The sequence below is a fragment of the Diadema setosum genome, chromosome 16, assembly GCF_964275005.1.
Source record: "Diadema setosum chromosome 16, eeDiaSeto1, whole genome shotgun sequence".
NCBI lineage: Eukaryota > Metazoa > Echinodermata > Echinoidea > Diadematoida > Diadematidae > Diadema > Diadema setosum.
Genome location: NC_092700.1, coordinates 19821635 through 19849595, shown reverse-complemented (window position 1 = coordinate 19849595; position 27961 = coordinate 19821635). Strand labels below are relative to the sequence as shown.

Here is a 27961-nt window from a genome sequence, read left to right as displayed (position 1 = left end):
ATGAATGAAACAGCTTCTAACCATGACGACGAGGTGAGTCTAATACCTAGTAACCTCATGATCCATTGTCGAACTTCTATTATTGGAAATTGGTGGAGCCCTTGAGAAAAATTTCACGCAATCACTCGCTATGGGTCATACTTTCACTCTTTTTGAATCAAAGTTTTCTGACACACACACACACGGACACACATTCTTGTCACACACACACACACACACCCATTTGTCAGGCAAATAATCATGATACCTTGGACAATTGTCAAAATGGGTATCGGAAAATGATTTTGTTTCCATAATGTGCCATAAGCCACACTCTTCAACATATAGGAGATTCAGGATAGACTCTTGGGCCCGAATTCACGAAGGTGATACAAATGAAAAAATGGTTTAAACCATGGACAAAAACCATGGAGTGCCAAGTGTCGCACGGAATAATTCGTTACGAAATTGGTCATTTCGTCGACAAAATGACCGTTTCGTTAACGAAATTATAATTTCGTGGACGAACTGTTCATTTAGTTACAAAATGTTGTCATTTCGTTACAAAATAATCATTTCATCGACGAAAGGACTGATTTCGTAACGAAATATTCCATGCGACACTTGGCGCTCCATGGTTTTTGTCCATGGTTTAAACCATGGTTTCATTTGTACCACCTTCGTGAATTCGGGCCATACAGTGGACTCCCGTTACCACGAAGTGCTCGAGACAGGTGGTTTCCTTTCGTTACATCGAAACAACCGAACAAACGCACAATAAAAAAAAAAGAATATAGCGGATGATATTGCGGCCTGAATTTTTACTTCAACCGGAATTGCGTTAAACCGATGTTCGTTATAACGGGAATGCACTGTATTGTCACCTGTCACACAGCCAGGAGGAGAGTTCCTGTGGTCCACGCACGAGCAGGAACTAATTTTGTCCGGCTTCTTCTACGGCTACGGTGTGTGCCAGATTCCCATGGGATGGCTGACGGACAAGATCGGCGGCTCTCGGGTCTTCGTAGCTTCGTTGCTGCTCTCGGGTGTATTGAATACACTGGGTCCTGTGGCTGCCCGAAGCGGACCGATGGTGTTGATGACTGTTCGGATTTTGTGTGGCGTCACAGAGGTGAGATCATATCAAAACGAATGATCTCTTAAAACCGTTAGTTCATGTACAGACGTAAATAGATATATATTCTGTCTTTATTTCCGGACATTCCCTTGTTCTTATTATAACGATATTACTCTTCAAGCTAGATGTGAATGTCGAATTTACCTCCGTGCCCTTTCTTGATGTCCATGTTAGCTCCGTGTGCGTTTCCGGCGTGGTGCTCGATCGCTGCTACTTTGTTTGTCCGTTTAGACTCCGTATCCCACACTGAGAGGACTGAGAAGATGTGAAAATGTGATGTTGCACCCGAAACACCACGGATTACGGTCCGTGGTGATCCATGAAGCGTTCCGCGAAAGTGTAAATGGGGTTTTAGGGATAACGGACCTCCTTTAATTTTCGGAATCACTAACCTTCGGAATAGCGAACTTTTGGAATAGCGCTAGAAATGTTCGGACTGATGAACCCTTTTTCATTTTCGGATTATGAGTCTCTAGGCATAGAAAATTGTGCGTTTCGGAATATCAAACCTCGGAACATTATACAAAAGATGCAGAGGACAGAGCGGATCGGTGAGAATTGGTTGCGCGAGTTTAACTTTGGAACTGTTCAAACCCACGAGCGTAGCGAGTGGGTTTTAGACCGTTCTTAAGTTAAACGAGAGCATCCAATTCTCACCGATTCACGAAATAGGCCTGTGCATCATTTGTGTTCTAAAATGGGCCCTCAAAATTTATGAAATGCAACCAATTTTCCCCCCATCATTGTGTCCGGTACACCTACTACACTATATGGCTTGAGCCATGCTTTCGGATTTTACCGGACGCATGGCTCAGTGTGGATCAGTGAAAAATCAATGCATGACAATTGACCGATCAGATTGCAGAGATTCTAAAGCCCATTTTATAAAAACTTATTTCATTTTCAGATTAATGAACTTTCGGAACAACGAGCATCACCCGGTTAAGGCATAAGGAAAGGCACATGCACACATAGGAACATTTTGTACTGAATAAAAAAAAGGCTATGAACACTATTTCTGAACCTCAACTCTCTCTTCCACTTGAGACCCTAAACTCCCCTTCAATTTCCGTCTTCTGTCGAGTAGTATGAGGGCGTTTAACGACTATGGCTATTACAAATTTTATCAAATCGCGGTTTTTTTCTTACTCACTGAAAACAAAGCAGTTATTATCATTATTTTGTAAATGCCCCTAAACAAAGAGCATATCGAGTGCATATGAAATGGCAAAATATAACGTTCACATTCGATGTGTTTTTGTTTCCGTTCGTTTTCGAAGGGTGGTGTCGTAATCTTCTTCTCCTCTCTTTTTTTTTATCATTTGTTTGATTGTTTATTTGCTTAATTTTCGTTTTCGTTTTGTGTGTAGGGAGGTATTAATCCCGCTGCTGGATCTCTGATTGCCTGCTGGGTTCCAGAATGTGAACATTCCTGGTTCTACTCAACTGTGCTGTCAGGTAAAACTCTTCTCTTTTTGTAAATAATTGCCAAGATTTGCAATAAATCATTATGTTTTACGTTCATGCATTATCACGTAATGCTTCATAAGCGTAATCATGTAAGATATGCGAAATTATTACCCTTACGCGTTTCCCTTATCAACAACATTACGATCTCCCAATATTTGTAACATTAAAGTTTATTGTATTGCACGTATGGTGACTCAGCTTACACAAAGAAGCCTAATGTGTATAAATCATGTTCAGTAAGACTTTATGAAACTGAAAAAGGGACTTTATATGCTCATTCCTCAGTTCGTATTGTGTCACATGGAGTTCAGAGTTCATCCGTGTTCATCTTTATTATGAACAATTTGCTGAGTCTGGTTTTCATTTTCACGAGTAGTCTTTATGATCATCTTGTTTACTTGTGGGAGGAGAACATTTGACATTCGTGCCCTATTCTCCTTGTCTTGGGACAATTATTCCTTTATGACACTTTATACCTATGTCGTTAATCCGCTGTGTCAAAAGATTCCTTAACAAAGGGATAACTTGTACGGATCGTATTTCCTATCATGTGTTTTGCTCCCGACTGGCTGAAGCTTACTAGTCAGCTAGTTTGTAAGTATAAATCCTAAAATCTTATGGATTACATAACTTTCGTTTTTTCCCTCTATTTATAGATGTATTTACTAGAATTATGACAATATGCTGTTTCTGTATTCGCTGGAAAGAACACAGCGTCCCACAATGTGTTCACGGTGTGTTCACGCAGTAGGTTATGTGAAAATGAATTTGGTTATGTGAAAACGAATTTGGTTATGTGAAAACGAATTTGATAGTGTGAAGATGATTTCACGCCGTGGTGAGGTTTTCCACAGAGAGCTCACATGGTAATGTTCTGTTTCACGCTGTGAATTGATGATTCACGATGATAAAACGCTCGAATTATAACAGTGTGAAGAGATTTCACACTGTGTTCACGATGTGTTCACACTGTGTTTCACATTGTGGTTCGCACTTTGGACACTGAGTTCTTTCTGGCAGGGATAACTGTTTCAGGTCTTCATTATTATGCTCCCTTTACGTGGGTTCTTACTAATAACCGGCTTTGTTTTTGTACTTTTTTTAACATCTTAAATAAAGGATTTAAATTTGGGGCATTCGTCGGCACCATAGCGTCTGGATTCCTAGCCGGTTCCAGCTTTTTAGGAGGCTGGCCATCTACGTTCTATGTATTTGGTGAGTATGACACTGACAAGCTTCTTGCTTTGAGGTGATCCAAATCATTGACAATGTTTCATTTCATTTCATTTCATTTCATTTCTTTTATTTCATTTCCAACAACATTTTCATACACAAAATAACACAACATTAATACAATGTAGTAACAAAGAAAAATACGTGAAGTTAACAATACTACGCATCACAAAAGCAAATGAAAATTGAATTAAAACTAAAGTTGCAGGAAATGGAGGAGACATGCTAAAAAGCTAAGCTTGTATTTGCAGTCTCCTCGTGGACAAAAAAACTAAATAACATCAAAAAGCAATTAGCTAGACATAATATAAAAGGTGCACGACACATACAGACCTATACAAACAAACAAACAAACAGACGAACAAACACAAGCAACCTCTCTTGTAAAGAGAAAGATAGAGAGAGAGAAACAAAACACAGTGAAGGAAAAAGAGGAAAAGAGGAAATTATTTTGAAAGAAGAAACAGCAAGAGACAAGAGGACAGGAAAAAGACGAGAAAGGAGAAGAGATGAAGGGTCTATACCAGCACACGCGAGGTACATGGTGCGGTGGATCACCGAGGTATATGTACATAATGTAGGAAAGGAATAGATAATAGAAAAGAATAAATATAACGAATAAAAAAGAAAGGAACAGATCTATTTTTAGTGAACATGGACTCAAACACAAATGGGAGAGAATTATTGGTAAGTTTGTACATGAATTGTCCTAGGTGTAGAAAATACAAATCCTTTACCTTTAAGATTTTGTTTTCATGAAATAACACGTCAGTGTGACTTCTCCACGGTTCATTGCAAATAATACGAAGAGCTTTTTTTCTGTAACAAAAGTAGTCTTTCCAAATGAGAAGAATGTGTGTTTCCCCAGGCGAGTATACCATAATTCAAATAAGGTAAAATCAGAGATGAATATAACATTAAAAGAACGTTTTTGGGTAAACAACATTTAACTTTATTTATAACACCCATATTTCTTGAAATAATACGGCTTATGGAATCAATATGTAAATTTCAAGTGAGTTTACGGTCAATAATCAAACCTAAAAATTTGATTGAAGAAACTTCTTCAATAACTGTGTCATTCAGATAGACATTCCTTGGTACATTTTCCAACGAGTTACTAAAAATCATACATATAGTTTTTTTTTTTAATATTTATTGACAATTTATTTGCTCTTATCCATTGAAGTGATTTATCCAATTCAACATTTAAAACATCAATTAACGAATTAGGATCAGAATGTGACAAAAATATTAGAATCATCAGCAAATAACAGAAAAGAAAGAATACTTGATGAATTCTGCAGGTCGTTAATGTAAAAGATAAATAAAAGAGGTCCAAGCAAACTTCCTTGAGGCACTCCACAACTGACATTTTGCGTAACTGATGTATGTCCATTAACATAAACAAATTGCTTACGGTTAGAAAGGTAACTCCTGAAGGCCTTTCCTCGGATACCATAATGTGATAATGTTATAAAAAAAGTATAATGTTCAACACCCAGATGTAACTGAATATATATATATATATATATATTCATACATACATACATATATATATTACATATTTCAATTTCAATTTCAATTTTATTTTCGTATTTCTCGATGGAAAATACATAAAATATAACAAACATAATAATACAAAATGTCCAGCTTGGATATATCCCATACAAAGAGAAATACAACATAGTACATAGCGGTCGATGTGTCATTTTCAATCAAAGTAAAAGAATGCTAAAGAGAAATACGATGGAACCTACTAAAAAGCAAAGCTTGTTGAGTGTAGGTGCCAACAAAAGCCTAGTGTGGAGAACAGGATGAGGAGCACGGGTACAATAAAGACCAAACTTAAAACGTTAGAAAATGACTATCAATACTCGGGGGTACAGAAGATTCTTCTCACATATAAAATGAGAACAAGTAACCAACATGCTGCACACTATATAGCAGTTGCTCTAATAGCAATTTTGACAGGGGAGTGATAATGTGAATACGATATAGTTCTATGGTTTTAACATTCCGGCTTCCATTGAAAATACACGGGAAAAGAGTCGGAAAATGGAAGACATGAATCAAAAATTCCTATATGTGATATACCAGCCATATACTATGTATACATAAGTATGATATATGTGTTGGTAAGTTTGAATGTCATGAATGTGTATGTGTATGAGTAGCTCCATCTAGCTGTGCAACCTTCTGCATCTATTTGTCATGTTTGTAGGAAATAAGCAAGCAAGTTATATTCCGATTCGCATTACTTTATGTCAATTTTGAAGTAAAATGCTGCAAAATGATTATACGAAATCCCTCATCGTTTCAGTAATTATTCAAGCATCAATTCCGATTTTGTGAAACTCATCTTATACTATACATGTATATCAGTCTCAGTCCCTGAACAGTTTGCGGGCATGGTAACTCGTGCGTTAAAATCAGACGAGTATAGCACGTTATTTCAGTGAGCACAATCATGTAATCATCATATTGACATTATTAATGTCATCACTCGAGCATTGATATCACGAAATATTGGTGTGAGTTTTCAATTCAAATTTCGTTTGGCTTTTATTTTACCCAGGTTTGTTAAAGATGCGTGTATTACTAGTAGTTTATGTTTTATTTGCATCGGTTATAAAAATGGTGTTGTATCATAACACCCTGATTCGATATTTACATGTTGTTCGTTGCTTTTTTCATATTATGAAGGTACATCTATTTCCTTACTCTCCACTGACATCCTTGTTCATTCTTTTTATGTATTTAGGTGGCTTTGGTGTAGCTTGGTCGTTGCTCTGGTTATTGCTTATCTACAACACACCTCAGAGTCATCCAGCATATCAAACAACGAGCTACACCATATCGAATCGAATGCAGTTGTTAGAAATAAAGTATGAGTTTTAAGCACTCTCTTCATCGTTGTCTGTCTGTCTTCAAAAATCTATTTTTGAAGAAAAGTCCCATTTCCCATTCTTGTGTGAATAATGAATAACCTCCTTCACGTTAATCTTTGTCTGAAAAGAATATTCTTTATTATATCAATCAGTATACTATCGATTTTCTTTTCTTCTCTTCTTTTCTGTGTACTTTTTCTATTCGGGTACCCTCATATTCTTGTACCTTATTCTCGTTGTTCTTCAGTAAAAAAAAAAAAAAAAAAAAAAAAAAAAAAAAAAAAAAAAAAAAAAAAGAATTGTTCCAAGCCATAATGCTTAGAGCAGTGGCGGATCCAGATTGGGGGGGGGGGGGGGGGGGGGGGGGGGAAGAGATGAAACCCGGAAGTAGGACCAGAGATATTGTTTGCGCCCCCCCCCCCTTTACGGAATTCCTGGATCCGCCCCGTTAGAGGCCGTTGTCCAAGTGAAGTGATTTGTATACTTAAAGATGTGTCGTCATGAAATATGTATCATTTCCATGATTATGTACTGAGATCTCTTCCTTAATATAGGTATGTCCATGATTTTTTTGTGAATGTGTTTGATATTGCAAACTTATTTTTTTTTTTCTATACAAGTGGAGAAATAAAACTTACTGAACTGAACTGAAATCTCGTTGACTGGCACTGGATTTTCGTCGCACACAATACGGAGAATACTTATAGTAAGGAATGGTGAGGGCGTTGATCAAAAATGCTTTAGCAGCATCATTGAACTATTCATTTTGTGGTTACGGCAGGAGTTATCAGGTGAATAATTTATGATATAAATGATTTATGATATAAATATGGGCTGTCTTTGAAGTCGCGATATGTCTTCTATTTCAAGGCAAAGACCACGTAATGGTTTGTTCAAGTCAATTCATCTTGAATTCTAAACTGTCTGGATACAGCGTACATGTCCGTGATAATATGAATCTCCTAATATAATGTTGCCCCTGAATTCGCAACCCCCCCCCCCCTATTTTCGATTTCTTGGCTCACTCATTGAGCTACAAGCAGCCCGGAATATTGGGTTTCCACGAAAAATTACGAAATCATTTTTATTATTCAGGGCGTGCATGTTTTCCTTTTGTTAAGTTTGCCGATTTATCTATTTTGTTTTAAACCTTGCAGTCATCTTCAGTGACAATTCCCGTCAAGGCTGTCCTGCTTTCCAAACCTGTATGGGCTGTGCTGATATGCACGCTGGTTGGGAGCTTCTCTGTCCTGATGGTGTTCACGAATTTTCCACTCTTCTTGAAGCACGTGCATGGTTACGACATTGAAGAGGTTAGTGGCGCTCAAGTACGCATTTGAAGATGTCAAAGCCACTGTTATTGCCCATTTTGTTTCAATATGAATGAATTGTGGATTTTTGTGTAAAATCACATCGTCTTGTTGATGTCATACGATATAAAACCATCAAAACATTTCATTAGAAATGACACGTCATAGAGGTGAAAACATATAATGTAATCATACCCAATATTCCCGCTTGTTTTGTTTTTTTATTACCACAAGGTGATTATCAAAGATCTTTACAAGGTGACGACAAATTCTTGGAAATTCTGTGCAGTCAAATCAAACTCGACATCACTGTTCGGTTCAATGAAATCAAAGTTTGAAGATTTTTGGAAATGATTATACATAATGTCACAAAGTGTTTTTATAATTATGTCTTCAATTAAAATATTTTTTGAGAATACAGTGCAATATCGCATTAAGTGTTGACATTTTTGGGAATACGACTTGTCGTGCTTCTCTGTGAATGTTATGCACATCAAACTCACACGTGAAATGATGATTTAAACCACGGCTTTGAATCTTCAGAAATGACGATAATGACACGAGCAGGATGTAATCCATACACTGCACTTGGCATGATGTTTACATAATTTTTATACTATCACATAATTATGCACGTAGCAAAACAAAGTGAGTACGCAATACGGATATCCAGAGAGCGAAAAGTTGCCTAGAAAAGGTTGAAAAACGGAAATCAAACAGGATTGCTGCAAAAGAACAAATTAAAGATTACAGCTATGGCCAGTGGCGTATCTAGGGGGGGGGGGCAGAAGGGGGCACGTGCCCCGGGCGCCACTCCTTGGGGGCGCAAAAAAAAAAGAAAAAAGAAAAAAAAAGAAAAAAAAAGAAGAAAAAAAAGAAGAAAAAAAAAGGGGGAAAAAACGAAGAAGAAGAAGAAAAAAAGAAAAGGAGAAGAAGAAGAAGGAAAAAAAAAAACTCGCCTGGAAGGGGGGAGGGAGAGTGGTGGAGGGGGGGGGGGCCGAAAACCAAATCAAACAAGATAAAAACAAAACATGATGACGCGGACAAAATGACAATGTTTATTGTGTTCACACAAAAATTCCATGTTCTGTGAGCTGAAATACAAAGATTTTCGGCTCGCTCGCTGCGCTCGCTCGCCAAAATTTATATGAAAGAGAAGGTAAGACCAAAGGTAAGAACAAAACGTGATGATGACAAAATGACAGTGTCTATTGTGTTCACACATGTCATTTTATATTTAGCAGGCAAAATGTTTCACGGAGCAGCGGCTGCAATTTCTTTCGTTCTGAAGCGATCGCCAATTGGATCAAAAGAAGGCGCCAACGGTTTCGAACATACGGGGGGGGGGGCGCAAAAAAACCCCGAATCAAACAAGATAACAACAAAACGTAATGATGACGCGGAAATATACAAATTTCTGCTCACTCGCTCGTACTAATTTAGAGTATTTTTTCAAGTCCTCAGTTTGTTGGTATAAATCGTTATCTATAAGGCTGTCACTATATCTTGATTAGAATTGTAAGATTTAATAAAGCAAAAAATGACAAGAGTTTCATGATTTGTAAGCTGAAATACAAAAAATTTCGGCTCGCTCGCTGCGCTCGCTCGCCAAAATTTGTATACAAAAAAGAGAAGAAGATAAGAACAAAACGTGACGATGACTCGGACAAAATGATAATGTCTATTGTGTTCACTCATGTCGTTTTATATTTAGCAGGAAAAATGTTACACGGAGCAGCGACTGCAATTTCATTCGTTCTGTTAAGCAGTTCTTGAAGCGATCGCTGATTGGATCAAAAGAGGACGCCAACGGTTTCGAACATACGGCGGAGGGGGGCGCAAAAAAAAATCAAGAAAGATAAGAAAAAAGCGTAATGATGACGCAGAAATAAACAATTTCGGCTCACTCGCTCGTACTAATTTAGAGTATTTTTTTCAAGTCCTCAGTTTGTTGGTATAAATCGTTATCTATAAGGTCGTCACTAAAATTGTGAGATTTAATAAGCAAAAAATGACAAGAATTCCATGTTTTGTAAGCTGAAATACAAAAATTTTCGGCTCGCTCGCTGCGCTCGCTCGCCAAAATTTATATAAAAAAAGATAAGAACAATACGTGATGATGACGAGGACATATACAAATTTCAGCTCACTAATTTAGAGTATTTTTTAAAGTCCTCAGTTTTTTGGTATAAATCGTATCTATAAGGCCATCACTACCGGTATTATCTTGATTAGAATTGTAAGATTTGGTAAGATTTGACAAGAATTCCATGTTTTGCAAGCTGAAATGAAAAATTTTCGGCTCGCTCGCTGCGCTCGCTCGCCAAAATCTATCAAAATTCATTACATTTAAATCACCCTCAAAAGATCCCTTTTAAGTGCTTGAAAAAGCATCATGTAAACTTTGTTTAAAGTCCCTACCGGGATGGTGTTGGGGTTGAACACTTTTTCAGAAATTAGGGACGCAATTTTCGTGCTTGCCCCGGGCGCCGTTTTCCCTAGATACGCCACTGGCTATGGCAGTCGTGTGATCAAATGCACATTGTTCAGGACTTTAAAGATATCACAATAATTGCTTTTGCAAAATTAATGATGCCTACGCGATTGGTGAAACCACCGTCAAGTATTTACTCGAAACACACCACTAAAGATTGCTTCGATTATATTTACGTTTTTAAAGGTACATGGTCCCGGTGGTTTAGTCAAATGCGTACGCGGGCGCACGGCGCAAGTTTCCTATAGAGACCTACGCTATCGACTCCTCTTTAGCGCTTACGCTGTGGCCCACTTTCCCCCGAGTCCGAAGAAGTCCGATCCACTGTAGCCAGTGGTCCGATCACAGTTCGGCTCATGATTCACCTGAGGGGATGATAGTAGACTTGCTAAGGGGAAAACGCTGCATTTTTTAGCACAAATATCCTACTTGGCACAGATGTTCGTTCCCTAGGGCAATAGAAAAATTTTCATCTAAAGAGACACTCTGTATCTATGAAAATGAAAAAAAAATATATGAAAAAATATATGTGCATCCAGCAGAAATACCTTATTTGGTAGAAGAATTCTTTTGAGTAAATGGAAACCATTCCTGCAAAAATTGATTTCATACCTATGTAAATCAACATAAGATGTGCATAATTATGCAAGTTATTGTGCAAAAATCTGCACTTTTGAAAGAATTTCTAATCTATTAAGCACTGGAACATCCATCTCAGGTTCAAAATAAGTTTGGACCTGAGATGGATGTTCCTTGGGTCAAAAGCAAATGATTCATCTAAAGAGACAAACTGTCTCTATGCAAACAACCTGTTATTTGCATAATATGCATATCAATACTATACATAGATAATCAGAACAAACAAAAAGCAATCATGTGACCATGTCTTAAATCGCTTTGATTTTAATATCCAAAAAGCTAATAGAATAAGACAATATTCCCGCAACAACACTCTTCAGTTGCGTAAATTGTTTCCATACCAGTTAATCAACTTAGGCATTTTATGCATAAATTATGTAAATAAGTATAGAAGACGTGAAATGTCGAAACATATTGATATTTAAAATCATATTTACTATCAATTTTCCCTCATTGCATAAATGCTTTGCAGGGTGGGAAAAATAGCAATCGATAGTGACTATCTTCAAATATGATTTTGTGTATGCAAATATAACAGTAGGGCCTACATAGGAACAGCACTGATATGTGCAAATCGGAACAATATTGCTTACAAAAGGATTTTCTTTTCCTTGCAAACAGTACACAAGTGAGGTTATGGTTAGAAAATCATTACACACAAAAGAAAAAAAAAACACCTACATGTACCATAGTGAAAGCGTGAATTCTGATTTTCATCGTATTTTGTAGGCAACCAAACGAATAAGAGGCTTTTTACATCAAACTGATATAAATTTGTGCAAACTATGTGGGTGCAAGGGTATCTGCACACATTAAGAACTTACAAGCCTGAGTTAGAAACAAAGTCTGTTACTGAAAAAAAAAAAAATCCCCTCAGTATACTATGAGCTCCTATGGCATGGAAACTATGCTAGGAAATTTATACACAATAACATTGTGATAAGGCAATAATCTATGCAAAAATTGTCATGTGAACAAGTTATGAGATGTTATACTTTAAGTCAAATAATCTTAGTCTCTGACCTAAAATCAGTCAATTTCAACAATAAATGAAAGCAGAAATAATAAGTAATTATGTTCATAGTCATAAAAGAGTATACTGGGTGGCCTTTCAATTACTAGGATATGATTTGTCAACAGATCGTCACATGCTACTGTTTGCGAGGATCGTTAATGTCATATTCTCCCTGCATGGTTGTGATTGTTGTTCCGTTGGGATAATGTAAGTCCCTGGCGGTCCAAAGAATGTTATATTTCACCACATACCAGCTAATACCTGTATAGATGATCATGACCTACATGATCTTGAAGCTTTTTCCAAAAATAATTATGTTAACTGGTTTTGTGTAAAGATGTCAGAGGTAAAAATAAAAAAAAATACACAGGTAAAAATGTAAAGGGTAAGAATGTCAAAGGTCATACATGACACTGTGTGCATCAAAATAAACTTTCATGCGATCCATACATTAAATGCAATGACGGTGATGACTATACCATGTCACTGAATTCCATGTCCTTTCCTACTTATCAAGAGGAAACAAAAACACTTGAGAGGGGAGGGCTTAATTTTTTTTCGATAATCAACAAGGGAATCACTGTCAGGTAGAGCATTCACAAATATGTACTAAGTTTCATGATACCTTGATTCACATTCAAGATATGGAAGAAAAATTGAAATATAGCACTTTCATGAGAGCTTTGACCTTTTTGGCAGGAAATTTCCCAGAGAATCTCCATTAGGTAATACATGTATATACTAAGTTTCATGAAAAAATCCTACAAGCATTGTAGAAACATGAGGGAAATAGAAAAATGTTGAGGGCCTAATTGACTGTGATCTTTGACCCCTGACCTTTGACAAATGACCCCTAAATTCCGTAGAAAATCCTTGTCAGTACCAAGTTCCATGAAGATACCTTGAACCATTTGCGAGATACGGAGGAAAAGGTGAAATTCTAATGTTTTCACCTGACCTTTGACCTTTGACCTCCTGACCTGAAATTCTCTGGAGAATCTTATTTTGGTAGTACATTATAATGCAGTCGCTACGTTTCAAGAAAATACCTTCAGGCATTGCATAGATATGGGGGAAATAATGAAATTCCGACCATTGACCTTGAAATTTTTGACCTTTGACCTCTTGCCGATTTTACTGAGAAACTGCTTAATTAATTTCCCCTATCATATACATCATCCTTGGACCAAGTTTGGTGAAATTTGCGTAATCCAGTCTTGAGTTATCGAGTAAACTGATACCTTTTCTTAAGTCGACCTTGACCATTGACTTCTGGTACATTCGGGTATTAACAATTTATTATGCACAATATGCTAATTTGGTGGTATTTGCATAGAGAAATAGTGTTTTGATATTACAAACCATTTCCTTTTGACTGAAGGATATGCATACATCTTTGGAAGTTTTTATCATAAAATGCAGTTCTTAGACTGTAAGAAAAACTTTAAAAATAATATTTTTACTTTACTTTCTTTAGTAATTATGTAAATTACCTGGTAATGATTGTTTGTTTAATAGATACTTTATTTTCTGCAAATCATAAAATCAATCAGCAAATCAAAGGTATATAATCATGAACATGGGGGAAATATACAAAGTAAATTCAAAACAGGGTCGTTTGACTTGCATAAACACAGATATAAATGGAAATTAATGATATAATATACTGCATGGGCGTAAATCCCGGGGGGATGGGGGGATATATCCCCCCTGAAATGGAGGAGGGGGGGATGGCCTGTACAATCATCCCCCCCCCCCCTGAATTTTGAGTAAAAAAAATGGAGGAAGCAGGAATGTGATTGTATCAATTGTGGCATATTGCATGACGTTTGTACGCCGGCCTTCAGACAGGTAACAGAGCTGAACAGTATTCTATCTTGTAGGAAAATGTATACATAATTTTCTCAAGCGCTCGCTCGCTTCGCTCGCTCGCGAAGAAAGTAACATCGACATACACTGTAAGGTATGGCTCAGACGTTGACAACGTCAAATAGTATAGGCCTATATGTAAACAAACAAAATAACAAAAACTATATTGCCATAATTGAACACCCTCCATTTCCTTAATCATTCCTGAGAAACGACAGTGACTGGTGACTCAATCAGGATACACCTATGAGCATACCCAGGGAAGATCAGGGGCGTCGAATCTATCTCGGGGGGGGGGGGGGGGGGGGCAAAGGGGCATTTGCCCCGCCCCTACGGAAGTGTTTAGGCTGACAAATCATTTATCCCCCAAGCAATTCCCGAGATGAGGACAAATCTCGAACTTTCTTAATGGAAAATTGTCCAAATATCGCCAGAACTACGCACCAGATCGTTGTATTGCAATCATAAACATGCAAAAGCTCCGCTATACAGGATCCCTTTCGATAGACTTTGTACACTTTTGAGATTGACGTTATATTCCCCTAATTTATCAAAGAGTGTGCAGCAGATCTTTCACTTAACAAAAGCACCCTCATATGCAGAGGCGTCGATGGGGGGGGGGGGGATGGTTCCCCCATAAAAGTGGGACAAACAAAAGCGAAAAATATAGCTACAAACGGCAGTGTTTGGAGTGTAAAATGTCAAAATTTTAAAGCTCGCTCGCTCCGCTCGCTCGCATTTAATCGCTATGCCATTCTCCTGATGCTGCTGCCAGTGAATGGCAGCAGTTGCGCCCGATGCGCCCCGGCCCCTTAATTTCCAAAGCGAAAAATATAGCTACAAACGGCAGTTTTGGGACTGTAAAATGTCAAAATTTTGAAGCTCGCTCGCTTCGCTCGCTCGCATTTAATCATTATGTCATTCTCCTGATGTTGCAGCTAGTAATTGCCAGCAGTTTTCGCCCGATGCGCCCCCCTTAATTTCCAAAGCGAAAAATATAGCTACAAACGGCAGTTTTGGGACTGTAAAATGTCAACATTTTGAAGCTCGCTCGCTTCGCTCGCTCGCATTTAATCATTATGCCATTCTCCTGATGTTGCTGCCAGTAATTGCCAGTAGTTTTCGCCCGGTGCGCCTCCTTAATTTCCAAAGCGAAAAAATACAGCCACAAACGACAGTTTGGGGGACTGTAAAATGTCAAAATTTTCAAGCTCACTCGCTTCGCTCGCTCGCATTTAATCAGTATGCCATTCTCCTGATGTTGCTGCCAGTAACTGCCGGCAATTTTCGCCCGGTGCGCCCCCATTAATTTCCAAAGCGAAAAAATACAGCCACAAAGGACAGTTTTTGGGACTGTAAAATTAATATCACAATTTTCAAGCTCACTCGCTTCGCTCGCTCGCATTTAATCGTTATGCCATTCTCCTGATGTTACTGCCAGTAATTGCCGACAGTTGCGCCCGGTGTGTCCCCCCCCCCCCCTTAATTTCCAAAGCGAAAAATATAGCTACAAACGGCAGTTTTGGGACTGTAAAATGTCAAAATTTTGAAGCTCGCTCGCTTCGCTCGCTCGCATTTAATCATTATGTCATTCTCCTGATGTTGCAGCTAGTAATTGCCAGCAGTTTTCGCCCGATGCGCCCCCCTTAATTTCCAAAGCGAAAAATATAGCTACAAACGGCAGTTTTGGGACTGTAAAATGTCAACATTTTGAAGCTCGCTCGCTTCGCTCGCTCGCATTTAATCATTATGCCATTCTCCTGATGTTGCTGCCAGTAATTGCCAGCAGTTGTGCCCGGTGCGCCCCCCCCTTAATTTCCAAAGCGAAAAATATAGCTACAAACGACAGTTTTGGGACTGTAAAAAGTCAAAATTTTCAAGCTCACTCGCTTCGCTCGCTCGTATTCAATCGTTATGCCATTCCCCTGATGTTGCTGCCAGTAACTGCCAGTAGTTGCGCCCGGTGCGCCCCCCTTAATTTCCAAAGCGAAGAAATACAGCCAAAAGCGGCAGTTTTGGGACTGTAAAATGTCAAAATTTTCAAGCTCGCTCGCTTCACTCGCTCGCATTATGCAGGGAGGTGGAAACAATTTCTGCCACCTCCCTGCATTATGCCATTCTCCTGATGTTGCTGCCAGTAATTGCCAGCAGTTGCACCCGGTGCGCCCCCCTTAATTTCCAAAGCAAAAAAATACAGCCACAAACGGCAGTTTTTGGACTGTAAAATGTCAAGATTTTCAAGCTCACTCGCTTCGCTCGCTCGCATTTAATCGCTATACCATTCTCCTGATGTTGTTGCCAGTGATTGACAACAGTTGCGCCCGGTGCGGCCCCCCTTGATTTCCAATTAAGCGAAGAAGTATAGCTACAAACGGCAGTTTTTAGCATGTAAAAGCATTAGGGCCTATGTCAAAATTTTTCTCCTGATGTTGCTGCCAGTAATTGCCAGCAGTTGCACCTGGTGCGCCCCCCTTAATTTCCAAAGCAAAAAAATACAGCCACAAACGGCAGTTTTTGGACTGTAAAATGTCAAGATTTTCAAGCTCACTCGCTTCGCTCGCTCGCATTTAATCGCTATACCATTCTCCTGATGTTGTTGCCAGTGATTGACAACAGTTGCGCCCGGTGCGGCCCCCCTTGATTTCCAATTAAGCGAAGAAGTATAGCTACAAACGGCAGTTTTTAGCATGTAAAAGCATTAGGGCCTATGTCAAAATTTTCAAGCTCGCTCGCTCCACTCGCTCGCATTTAATCGCTATGCCATTCTCCTGATGTTGCGGCCAGTGATTGACAGCAGTTGCGCACGGTGTGCCTCCCCCCCCCCTTAATTTCCAAAGCGAAGAATATAGCTACAAACGGCAGTTTTTGGACTGTAAAATGTCAAAATTTTCAATGTAAAAAGATTTCACCGTGGGAGGGAGAAACCCCCCTACCATACCCTCCCCCCCCCCCCCTCGCTTGCTTCGCTCCCTCACGATCTCATAACCGCTCCCCCAATCCTGTCTACGCCGGTGATAGGCCCCACTATTTAGTAGGCCTTCGCAATGATGTCCCACAGGCGGAGCAAGACCTGAAATACCACGATTTAGTCATTCAATAATATATTGTGAATATTTCCTTTTCTATTGTTTTTTTTTTAAAGAAAAAACAAACAAAAATTTCACCAAAAGTGTGCACCAGATCGCTGAATTTCAGGTCTAACAATGCAAAATCTTCCTCGTGTGGGAGAGGGACACCCCCCCCCCCCCATACACACCCTCCCCCCGTTAACCCGGTCGCTCCGCTCTCTCTCACAGATATTTCAAAAACAAAAAATGTCTTCATACTTTTAAGGTCTGATTTTCCCCCTCAAGTCATCTGACAAGCAAAAAAAAAAAAAGCAACAACAAGAACAAAAAGTCTTCATATTTTTGCTACCACTTTCCTCTCACTTTACATTATTTTCATGCAAAAGAGTGGGACATCCGATTCCTGTAAAGTGTGCGTGTGTGTGGGGGGGGGGGGGGGCACCAAGCTCCCCCCCCCCCCCAGGCTGCGCCGGTCCGGTTATGGGCTTGTAATCGTGGTGATGGTGACCATCCCCCCCCCCCCCCCCCACTCCTCAGTACCGATTTACGCCGTTGATATACTGTATGTATGTCTTTGCAGCGGGGATTACAACAACAATTGTAGTTAAGAAGCGATTATGCAGAGGGCCGCCATTGTAAGCATAGCTTGAAAAGATGGCCGGCTCGAGGAAGAGTTAGGGACGTACCAGATTCGTAACAGTACAAATTCTGCTGCGAAGATAGCAGGGGAAAATAAACTGTGATGTGTGATGGTGGTGAATGTGCGTGCAAGTGCTTGAAAGTGCACAAGGGCAGATAGGCTGGAATTCAGAATAGTAGAATTGGTTTGCTGGAAGAGGGAACGATATGCGATGTTGCTATCGGGAGACCAACATTAGTCATATAAATTTTTTGTTTTTAGTTCGTATTTGAAGTATACTGTAATAAAATGTGCTTCTTTAAGTTTGCTTTGAATGAAAACAAGGAGGCACACCTGCACACTGTTTCAACTCCTAAGGAAGAGTGTTCCATGTATCCGGACCGTGATGTCTGGGTATGAGTGAATATGGTCATTGGTTTCTAAAGCATTATGAAAAATGGTAATAAATTTCGAGTGTGTTTATACATAAATATGGCAGTTAGATATAAATGTATATCATGGGCCTTTAGAGTTTTTAGGCGATGAAATATGGGATCAGTGTGAGCCAAGAAATTCGAGTGTGTGCATATACGAAGAGCCTTTTTCTGGAGAATAAAGATTGTGTTCAATTTAGTTTTGCTACAGTTGCCCCATACGATACTGCAGTACATTACATATGGTAAAAATAAAGTGTTATATAGCATTATTAAAGTTTGATCATTAATCAAATACTTTATTCTCCTTAAAACACCGGTTGCTTTGGATATTGCTGTTGTAATATTCTGGACATGAGTATTCCAAGTTAGATTACTATCTAGGTTCACTCCTAGAAACTTAGTTGAATGTTTCTCATCAATGTTTGTATCATCAATAGAAATACTTTTAGGAAGGGTGGTTTGGGATTTGAAGAGTATGAAAATGTATAAAACAAGTCTTATCAATATTCAATGAAAGCTTGTTACTTCTAAACCATTTCGATATGTTGCTTAATTCCATATTTAGTGTATCAACCAGTGTTGCAATATCCTTGTGGAAATAGAAAACGTTGGTGTCGTCTGCAAATAAGATGAAGTTCAAACGAGGAGAGGAATTGATAATATCATTAATATAAATCAAAAAAAAATAGGGGCCCGAGGATAGATCCCTGAGGGACACCACATGACACGTTAGAATATAATGAGTGACTGGATTTAAATGGCACTGCAACATATTGTTTGCGATGACTTAGATAACTTCTGAACCACGACAAAATAATCCCTCTCACGCCATAATTATGTAATTTTTCAAGTAAAATGTCATGATCAATAGTGTCAAATGCCTTACTAAGATCCATAAAAACTCCAATTATGTGCTCCTTTTTAATAAGCGCATCAATAATATTGTCGACAGATTTGATTATAGCATAATCGGTAGAAAATCCTTTCCTATGGGTCAGTTATTCAAATTCTTTTCTCATTTTGTTTCATAGAATGTTTCTAACGGGTTATATCTATCTAGCATGAGATTTAAGGGGGTTTTCATTGTTTACCAATCAATATGCATAACTCGCATAATTATGCAAATTTTTATGTGTATTTACATAGGTATGAAACCAATTTTTGCAGGAATTGTTTCCACATACTCTGTAAAATACTTCTACCAAATAAGGTATTTCTGCTGGATGCACTTTTATTTTTTAAAATATTTTTTATACGTATTTTTACATAAATTATGCAAATTAAGGCTTATTTGCATAGATACAGATTGTCTCCTTAGATGAAAAAAATTCCAATTGTACCGAGGAACATGTGGGCCAAATAGGACATTTGTACTATAAAATGTAGCGATCGCCTCTTTTTTCGCCCTTAGCAAGCCTACTATGACAGCTTTAGCAAACTTCTTTTGTGATGTCATAATAAGAAACACATATGCACGCACCCTGGCATTACTACAGACTGCGTGATGCGCACAGAAGACAACAAAGGCAACGTTACTTAGCAACACCTACGCGCTTTACTCTTGATGACAGCAGTAAGAACTTCGGCAATATTCGTATCAACGCTACAGTCAGTCCGCAGCACGTATGCTAATGAGCCGATCCGGCAAGATTTATTCAGCACTCTCGTTGACGATCTTTGCGTTCGAAAGGTGTCTCGTCGTGCGAGATTTTGCGAGACTTTGATAGGGCTATGGTTTTCACAGTGTAGCGACTTGAACATACATTCGTCATGGCTACAAGTCACGGTAAATTGTTTTCCAGACTTTGATCTTTATTTTGATACTAAATTTGCCTATAACATCGGATCTTATCATGACTATATAATCAGTTGAATTTGCGTAAATTTTACCTGCTTTTCACGGAAGATTTTGTCATCTAAAGTTCTTTTTTGGTTCCTGACCGGATTAAGAAACTGTTGTTTCTGATTTTGGCTTTTTCGTAGAGAGGAAACTTAGATACTCATCATATATTGGAGTCAAGGAGACGCAAGCATGATTTATACTAGTTTTTCCGTTTTGAAATGTCTGTAAAATTCACTCCTAAGCCAGAAGTATGCTCCGCACAATTTGTACAGTGGTGCGAAAGAGCTCTCTCATTGGACAGTGCGTGCGTTCAGCGCTTGAACTACACGCGTGCCAAGAAACCGCAAGTGGCATGAAACCGTTATGTAGCAGCGTAATGACGTAATGCAAGCGCTGAGTGCAGGCGCTGTCCAATGAGAGAGCTTACTCTTGAGATTGCACGGTTTCAAGCTGATCAGCACTGACATCGATGTATATTTTACTGGTTCCTGACCGGATTAAGCAACAAATTGTCAAGATATTTACATGGATACAAAGATTAGGAGATGGACTACCAAATAAAGCATTTTCATTGAGACGCAAGGTGAATTTGGTATTTTTTTGACGTCTTGAAAGTGTACTGCACGAATTACTTTTTTCATCATTTTTCAAGCTCAAATTACGCTATGATATTTTTCATTTACAATAATTTGAGTAACATGTGACGATGGTTTACATATTTTCCTTGAATTTGATACCAAATTTGTGAACATAAGGTGTATTTTTGTAGCCGAAAGCCCAAGGACAAAATCCCCTTACGCAGCTCATTACGTATGCAAGCATAAAGCGGGCTTGCATACGAGTTGAATAAATACGAGCGAATTATCGGGTGCTGCGGACTGACTGCTAACGGTGATCGGCAGTATCATCAACAGCGCCCTCTACACTACCGGGGACTATGCACCTTTAACACTGTACAATTATCACAATCATGTTATCACTGTAAGAATGTAGAATGGGTAATCATCTGTGTTTGTATTGTACTTTCAATTCCTTCCAGAGTTAAAATGTACGCAACACAACGATACCCATCCAAAATGATAAAACATGTCGAGAAAATGATGTTATACATCATTTATTTTTATCTTTTTATTTTATCTTTTTTTTTGTTTTCATGTCGAAATCATAGTACTATTATTAGTTTCTGAGTTATGAATTCTCTTCGTTTTTATCATTTACAGATAGGTTACCTCCTCGCCATTCCCTACGTTGTTGAGGGGTTGTCGCTGATTGCATCAGGTTTCATAGGAAACCAGTTGATTGCTCGCCGACTGCTCTCCATCACTGCAACTCGCAAACTCATGACAGGTCTTGGTAGGAGCACGCGTCATTCTACCACCTTTGATTGACATTGATTTGATTTAGATCTCATTTGATTGCCTAGTTCTAGAACGTATACCCGAGCACAATATGAACATGATTTTTTTTCTTATCATGGCTATTGTTTAAGAAAATACTGAATAATCGGTGTGTAGGCCTATTTACTTCGACAAGGGCAATTTGCTAACCAGTTGCAATAAGAACTTACTGCACGCAAGAATAATTATTTTGAATAAATCATTCGTTGTATTGGCAAAATGCACGCACTTTCAAAACCTGAAGAAAGTGATGCCCATATCGATATCCCGGCGTAGTAACGGAGTGTCCCAAATGTATTTGTAAGCGACACGGAGGTACGTAATACCTTCAAGGAAAAGTATGGATCGTTTTTCATTTACGAGCTCTGGGATGACAACTTGAGCTATTTCCCCCCACTGATAAACCGGTACGCCAAGGATAACCGCCGGATGCTTCCTCGGTGTTTACACGGCAATACCGGAAGGACAAGAACAAGGGTGTTCTCGGAAAGACGATCCGGGATGATCCGTGACGAGATCCGTGAAAGTGTTAAAGGGGAATTCGTGGGATTTTTGTATTTTTTTTTTTAATCGCAAGAGCTATAAAAATGTGAAATATAGTATGCTTTACATAACTATTCAAGTTCTGCATACTCGCGTAAACGCAGGTTTGAGTAAGGGAAACGTGACAACCAATGAGAAATGTGTAAAAATATGATAAAGTGAACAAGACCTCTATAGCGCACATGTACATGCATCCTTTGTGTCATCTCGGACAGAATTGAAGTAAACGTTTCATATTTCACTGAAATCGGAACAGTATAACCCAATTCTTAGAGCTATGTCATTTACGTGCCATATTAATGTTCTCTATCAATGTTCTCTGAAGTCCTCGTCAATGTTTATCGCACTGTTCCCTTCATTTTGTGGGCTGTGGTGTTTTTAAATTACTTTTCCACTCTTCTTTTAAACATTAAACAAAATATATCCAGGATTGATATTGTCCGCCCTTGCTTTCATCGCCCTGGTTTTCGTCGACTGCAATGGAGGCCTCTCCATACTTCTGGTCACATGCGCTGTGGGATTCAACGGTATCTGCACGAGCGGTTATTTCGTCAACCTGTTGGACATTGCGCCCAGGCTGGCGGGAAGTTTGGTAGGAGTGGTCAACACGGCGACCGGGATAGCCGGCTTCACAGTTCCGCTCGTCATCAGTGTTTTCACAACAAACCAGGTGAAAACAAACAAACAAACAAGCAAACAAACAACCAAACATACAAACAAATACTCCTTTGAACAAAGCGCAAATGCAAACTCATATGTGGTTGCCATATGAAGAGTTCTATCGCAAAATGAGCTAAGAGCCATTTTTAAACATTTCAAAGTAAGTCCATCAGCAGATAGAGCAAACTTAAACCTTTCCGGTAATACCTCACTTGTAACATAACAAGGAGTATTCTAGAAGTTATGATTACAAATATCCTGTATTTTCTTATCGTTTTCTTTGTTTTTAGCAGTTTTGATCACAAATTTCTCAACTTAACAAGAATGGAGTTGGCTCGTTTTGCGATAAAACTATTCATATCCCAATGTATCAAGTGACTGGGTTAGCTTCTATACAAACAAGACCTCTATGGAAAAAAAAGTACACCTCACAGTTTCAAACTACATGGATACATGAGTTAAGTTTTCTTTTCACAATAGCCGGAAAAACACAAAGTACAAGATTTTCAGATCACAGTGCTATACTAGTCACAATTTACAGTACAATTACACAAAGTAAGGCAAACAAAGTAAGGCATTATATACACACAACTATTGTAAACCTTCATAACTTTCTGAAAGAAAATCCAGCCAATAAAAATGTAACAGAATAGTCTAAAATGATTTAGCCATTTAAAATTTTTCCTGCTAAAAAAAAAAGAAGATATATCAACCAAGTTTTATCACTAAGGTCTTTTTGTTGCCTTAACACGTGAATCAATCCGTGTGTGCAATTGTGAAGTTTTGTATTGATTCTTTTGTATTATTCTTTTCTGTTGATTTCCCCTATTCATATATTTTGTATTATTCTTTTCTTTTGAGCTCCCCTATTCATATCTTAACCCGTTCCATACGGGAACCCAGGTGTCGTATGTGATAAAGCTGTGGGAATTTCAGAATTTATCATGGAACGGGTTAACGTGTTACTAAAGTCTAAATGTTACGCCACTAGAATAGAGAAAGCTGGCTGAAACTTGCTCACTTCAAAGTATTCATAATCATTTCGCAGTTAGAACAACTTTCATTATCGAATACATCTAGGCCCCCAATTCGTGAAGGATGTTAGAATAGCAACTCTTGCTGGAATGGCAACTTCCCATAGCAACAGCCAATCAGGAAGCTGGATTGTTGTCGTGAACATGACAGTTCAGTTCAGTTTAGTTCAAATTTGTTGACAGACAATCGTCATGACAATTATTATTCCAGCAAGAGCTGCTATCATATCAATTTTTTTTTTTTTTTTTTTTTTACTGAAATGGGGGCCCAGTACCGGCTGCATACTAGAAAAACAAGATGGAAATGACTCCTGCGTGGCATAGCATGAATTATAGAGAAGTCTGAAAACATCCGCATCTGTGGACAAGTGGAATTGATATCTTTGAATCATTTGAGACAACACTGCTTATCAAAGACGGAAAACGTAAATGATATAATGGAGCACAGAAGGAACATTTGCATGATCATATGTGCGATTTTAAAGAGATTACAATGTTTGTTAAAAACTTTACTTCAGGAAAATACGGTTCTGGCTTTTACAATTTCAGGAGTATCATGATTTTAATCCAGCATGCATGTATACATACATCAAATTCTCGCAGGTATTAATCATGAAGAAGCTCGTAATGCAGTTTTAGACTGTCAGAAATCTAAACAAGAAAACGACAAAAGAAGAGTTTTCATCGATTCTACAACGTTTAAAATTATGCATAATAATGCATATCAACCATACAATAGGAGCTATGTCATTTCATATATAAGTTTATACTCTCTAAATGCTTTAGATTTAAATGAGGGACTAATCAAAAATAAGACTGAAAATCTCAATCTAATAGATTTAGAAGTCAATCTTTTTCTCAATCTACTGTTGGATTGGTCCCCCACCACCATCTTGAAGATTGATTTTCAATCTAAAGAATTTAAAGTGTATATTATATATATATATATATTTATATATAAATTATATATATTTTTCTGATATCGGCAAACATTATCTTATGCTTACGTATAATTCATACTTTAAAATTGTTCTCTATAATACAATCTAAAGACCCGCTTCACTCCAGGATTCAGCCAGTAGGTTTAATTATGATTATTGATTTTAGTTTGTTCCGTAATTTTTCACACTCCTAATTCGTGTTCGATCTTTAAGCTTTGGTTCCGGCTTTTATCTTTAGAATTCGCACTTTTTCATGTATTTGCTCACAATGTCATTATATTTACTTTTGTAGCTACTTTCAATGTCGGTATTGTATCATGATGATTTTATATTGTTTGTCCAGTGACATGTATAGTATTTGCTGTTGTGAAAGATGAGAAATAAATTCAATTTCAGTAAATTGAGTTTTGATTGACGCTACCAGCATGAATGCATACTGTATTATTCTTTAGTTAAAGGTGGATTTTGATTATATTTCTAAAAAAAAAAACACAAACAAACTTGAGACATTTCGCAGCTACAGCTATAACTTTCAAAATGTAAGTTCTGCTTTCTTTCGAAATTGTAAAAACTTAACTTTTTGTATTTGTCTCTAGTCTGTTGGGGGTCTACATTATTTTCACCAAGCGTTGCTTCTCCGCATTTATAATGATATGCAAAAATATCACAATATGCTGCATGTTCACATTGCCCACAATGTGGATTATGAATTATGAATTATGAATTAATATCATTTCATTTCATTTTAATTTTCTGTCCATTTCAGTTCATGTACGTTTTCGTCTTTTTTTTTTTTTTTTTTTTTTTTTTTTTTTTTTTAGAGATCATCGACCACTCAAATGTTTACTTGCCTTCTAATTTTCTCTAGGCCGATATCGAGGGCTGGCAAAAGGTATTTTGGATTTCAGCTGCTTTGAATATCTTCGGAGCCGTGGTCTACTGCTTAATCGGGAGCGGGGAGGAGGAGGAGTGGGCTAAAGACCCAAAGACCCGCCGGACCTGTGGGGAAACTTAATCTATCTTGGGGTACGTTGAGTGAACGGCGAGAGGGGAAAAATAAGTCAGAGGCAAAAAAGGTCAAAGGTAAAAAGTCATTAGACTTTGTATTTTGGTATGAATGTCAGTTCAAATATTGTACTTGTTACATGTCAGAGGCGAAATAGGTTAAAAGTAAAATGTCTTCACTTGATAAAAATAATAGTCCTAATATTATACACGTTGTACCTGTTACTTGTCAGAGGCAAAATGGGTCAAAGGTACAAAGTCATTGGACATTTGTGAATATCGGTCCAAATCTATTGTACTTGTTACATGTCAGAAGCGAAATGAGTCAAAGGTAAAATGTCATTATTTGATATAAATATCAGTCCAAATATTATACTTATTACTTGTCACAGGCAAAGTGGGCCAGATGTAGAAGGTCATTGGACATTTTACACAAGTATCAGGGCAAACATCGTACTTGTTCCATGTTATACTTTTATTTGGGCACATGTTTATCTCTGACCTTTTTATCTTTTTATTTATTTCTCACTGACAGTCATATATACATATTATTACTTACACCGAACGGGGAAAATCCTTTTTTATGCATCTATTCATGGTATGCTAATAGAACCGTAGTTTAAACAGCTCATAAATAATTGGAGTGATCTATATTTTGCTATATTCTAAATAAGCACATAATCTGATAATTAAGAGGAATAATACTATCTCTTCTAAATTTATTTTACAATATCCTTAGCAAATTTCATATCTTGAATTGCACAATACTTGTATTTAATAGGGGTGCAAATGATCATTACATAAACATGCTTTTATCTGTTAATTTATCACGTCAATTAATACTTTTAATGATGTGCGTATTCTTGTGCAAACAGCATTGTGACGTCATGTGTGTTTCTATAAGTACAACCGCAGTTGTACTTAACTAAATGCTGTAAGCGACTGTCGTTTACTCATTACATGTTGTGCTGCTACCTACACAAGATGAGACAGAAATAAACTGGCCCGTAGTAACCTTGAACGTATTGGCAATCGTGATAGACAGGTACGACTTAATGAGGCTGAACTTGTTTATTAACAACTGTTTATTTACATGAAGAAAGTGAAAGCATGAAATGATAGTACACTCATTTTGGATATTCGTGCTTTCCTTTCAGCCGTTTTGTGTGTGTGTGTGTAAACATGTGGTAGAGATATGACGTGTCAAGGAGCATTTACACTACGGAGCTGACAGTACTACATATTTCTAGCAATCATTGCTTTTAGCTATATCAAGGCAACCGTTTAAGCTCAGACTATCCGTTCTCTGGAGAATCTTTCCCATAATAAGATTATGAAAGCTTCACTTAAGTGTACAAGGTGGCATCGACATCTCACGGATGTCCTGTGACAGAAGAAGTCCTGATTCATAGATAGGGCCTCATCCACGTCAAGCTCTGCTTACGATGACGGTCCCCTGTATTGATTTGTCCTTTGTTCATAGATACAGTATGCCTTAGTATATTTTGATTTATATGTCATTACAGACTGAATCAGGTTATGAAAATGACATTTCTTGTATTGATTTGTATGTTAAACTCTCCTCTTTTTTTTTTTTGCATAATCTGTATCACTTTGTTTTCATTTGTTATTGTATTTGGAGAAAGAAAATGCAGAAATAAACCAAACCAAACCAAACCAAACCAAATCCTTGCACACATATCTTTCATGTTATACTATAACTGACAGAAGTGATTGTGAAGGCAATTACTATAGAGCCGTTCTCGATTGATAACAAATTGTTGGTTATAACAGCAATGATAACATCACAGATATATTAATGATAACGCTCTTCTCTTTCTGCCATTTTGCTATTGTTGTTGTTCTTGTTGTTGTTGTTGTTGTGTGTCTATGTGTGCCTGCACGCCTGTCTAGTGGTGTACATGTGTGCGTGGTGTGCATGGTGTGTGTGTGTGTGTGTGTGCATTTGCGTCTGCGCAGATTTGCGTGCGAGGACTATTTTCTTTGAACCTTTATACCCCAAAGTATCAGTGTTCTGCTTTTTTTGTACATCCCCACACATTAATTCCAAATATAAATATGAACCATGAATTCAAAATATAAATATGAATATGGTATATGGCATAATATGGCATAGACGAATGATTAATGTATTTCCTGTAACTTCGATATTTATCTACTGTTTACTCTGTATACATGATATGTTGATTACTATTGCTACTCTTGTTACTACGGTTTGATCTGAAGATGTATGTAACGGATGTAATTTGCAGAAATAACTTCATAAATGAAATATATGAAATGAAATAAAACGTGGCTATCCTGCACACTTGAAAATAATGGCATTATTCACTCGCTGATGCGTACTGCAGTAAT

At 37.8% G+C, this 27961-nt stretch overlaps 1 protein-coding gene across 1 annotated transcript; it reads left to right on the top strand.

Annotated features, from left to right (window-relative positions):
- On the top strand, positions 1-27930 carry LOC140239669 (putative inorganic phosphate cotransporter). Its single transcript, XM_072319499.1, has 8 exons — positions 1-33; positions 875-1111; positions 2488-2575; positions 3707-3795; positions 7869-8024; positions 21226-21358; positions 22374-22615; positions 25449-27930. The coding sequence occupies exons 1-8, from the start codon at positions 1-3 to the stop codon at positions 25593-25595; spliced, it is 1125 nt and encodes a 374-aa protein (XP_072175600.1). The 3' UTR covers positions 25596-27930.
- Positions 27931-27961: the final 31 nt, after the last annotated feature.

What these genes read in the sequence shown, in the direction of transcription:
- LOC140239669 (XM_072319499.1), top strand. Translation starts at nt 1, where the DNA reads ATGAATGAAACAGCTTCTAACCATGACGACGAG. An exon ending in CAAACTCATGACAGGTCTTG is followed by an intron (nt 21,359 to 22,373) that starts GTAGGAGCACGC and finishes AAATATATCCAG; the next exon opens with GATTGATATTGTCCGCCCTT. An exon ending in GTGTTTTCACAACAAACCAG is followed by an intron (nt 22,616 to 25,448) that starts GTGAAAACAAAC and finishes AATTTTCTCTAG; the next exon opens with GCCGATATCGAGGGCTGGCA.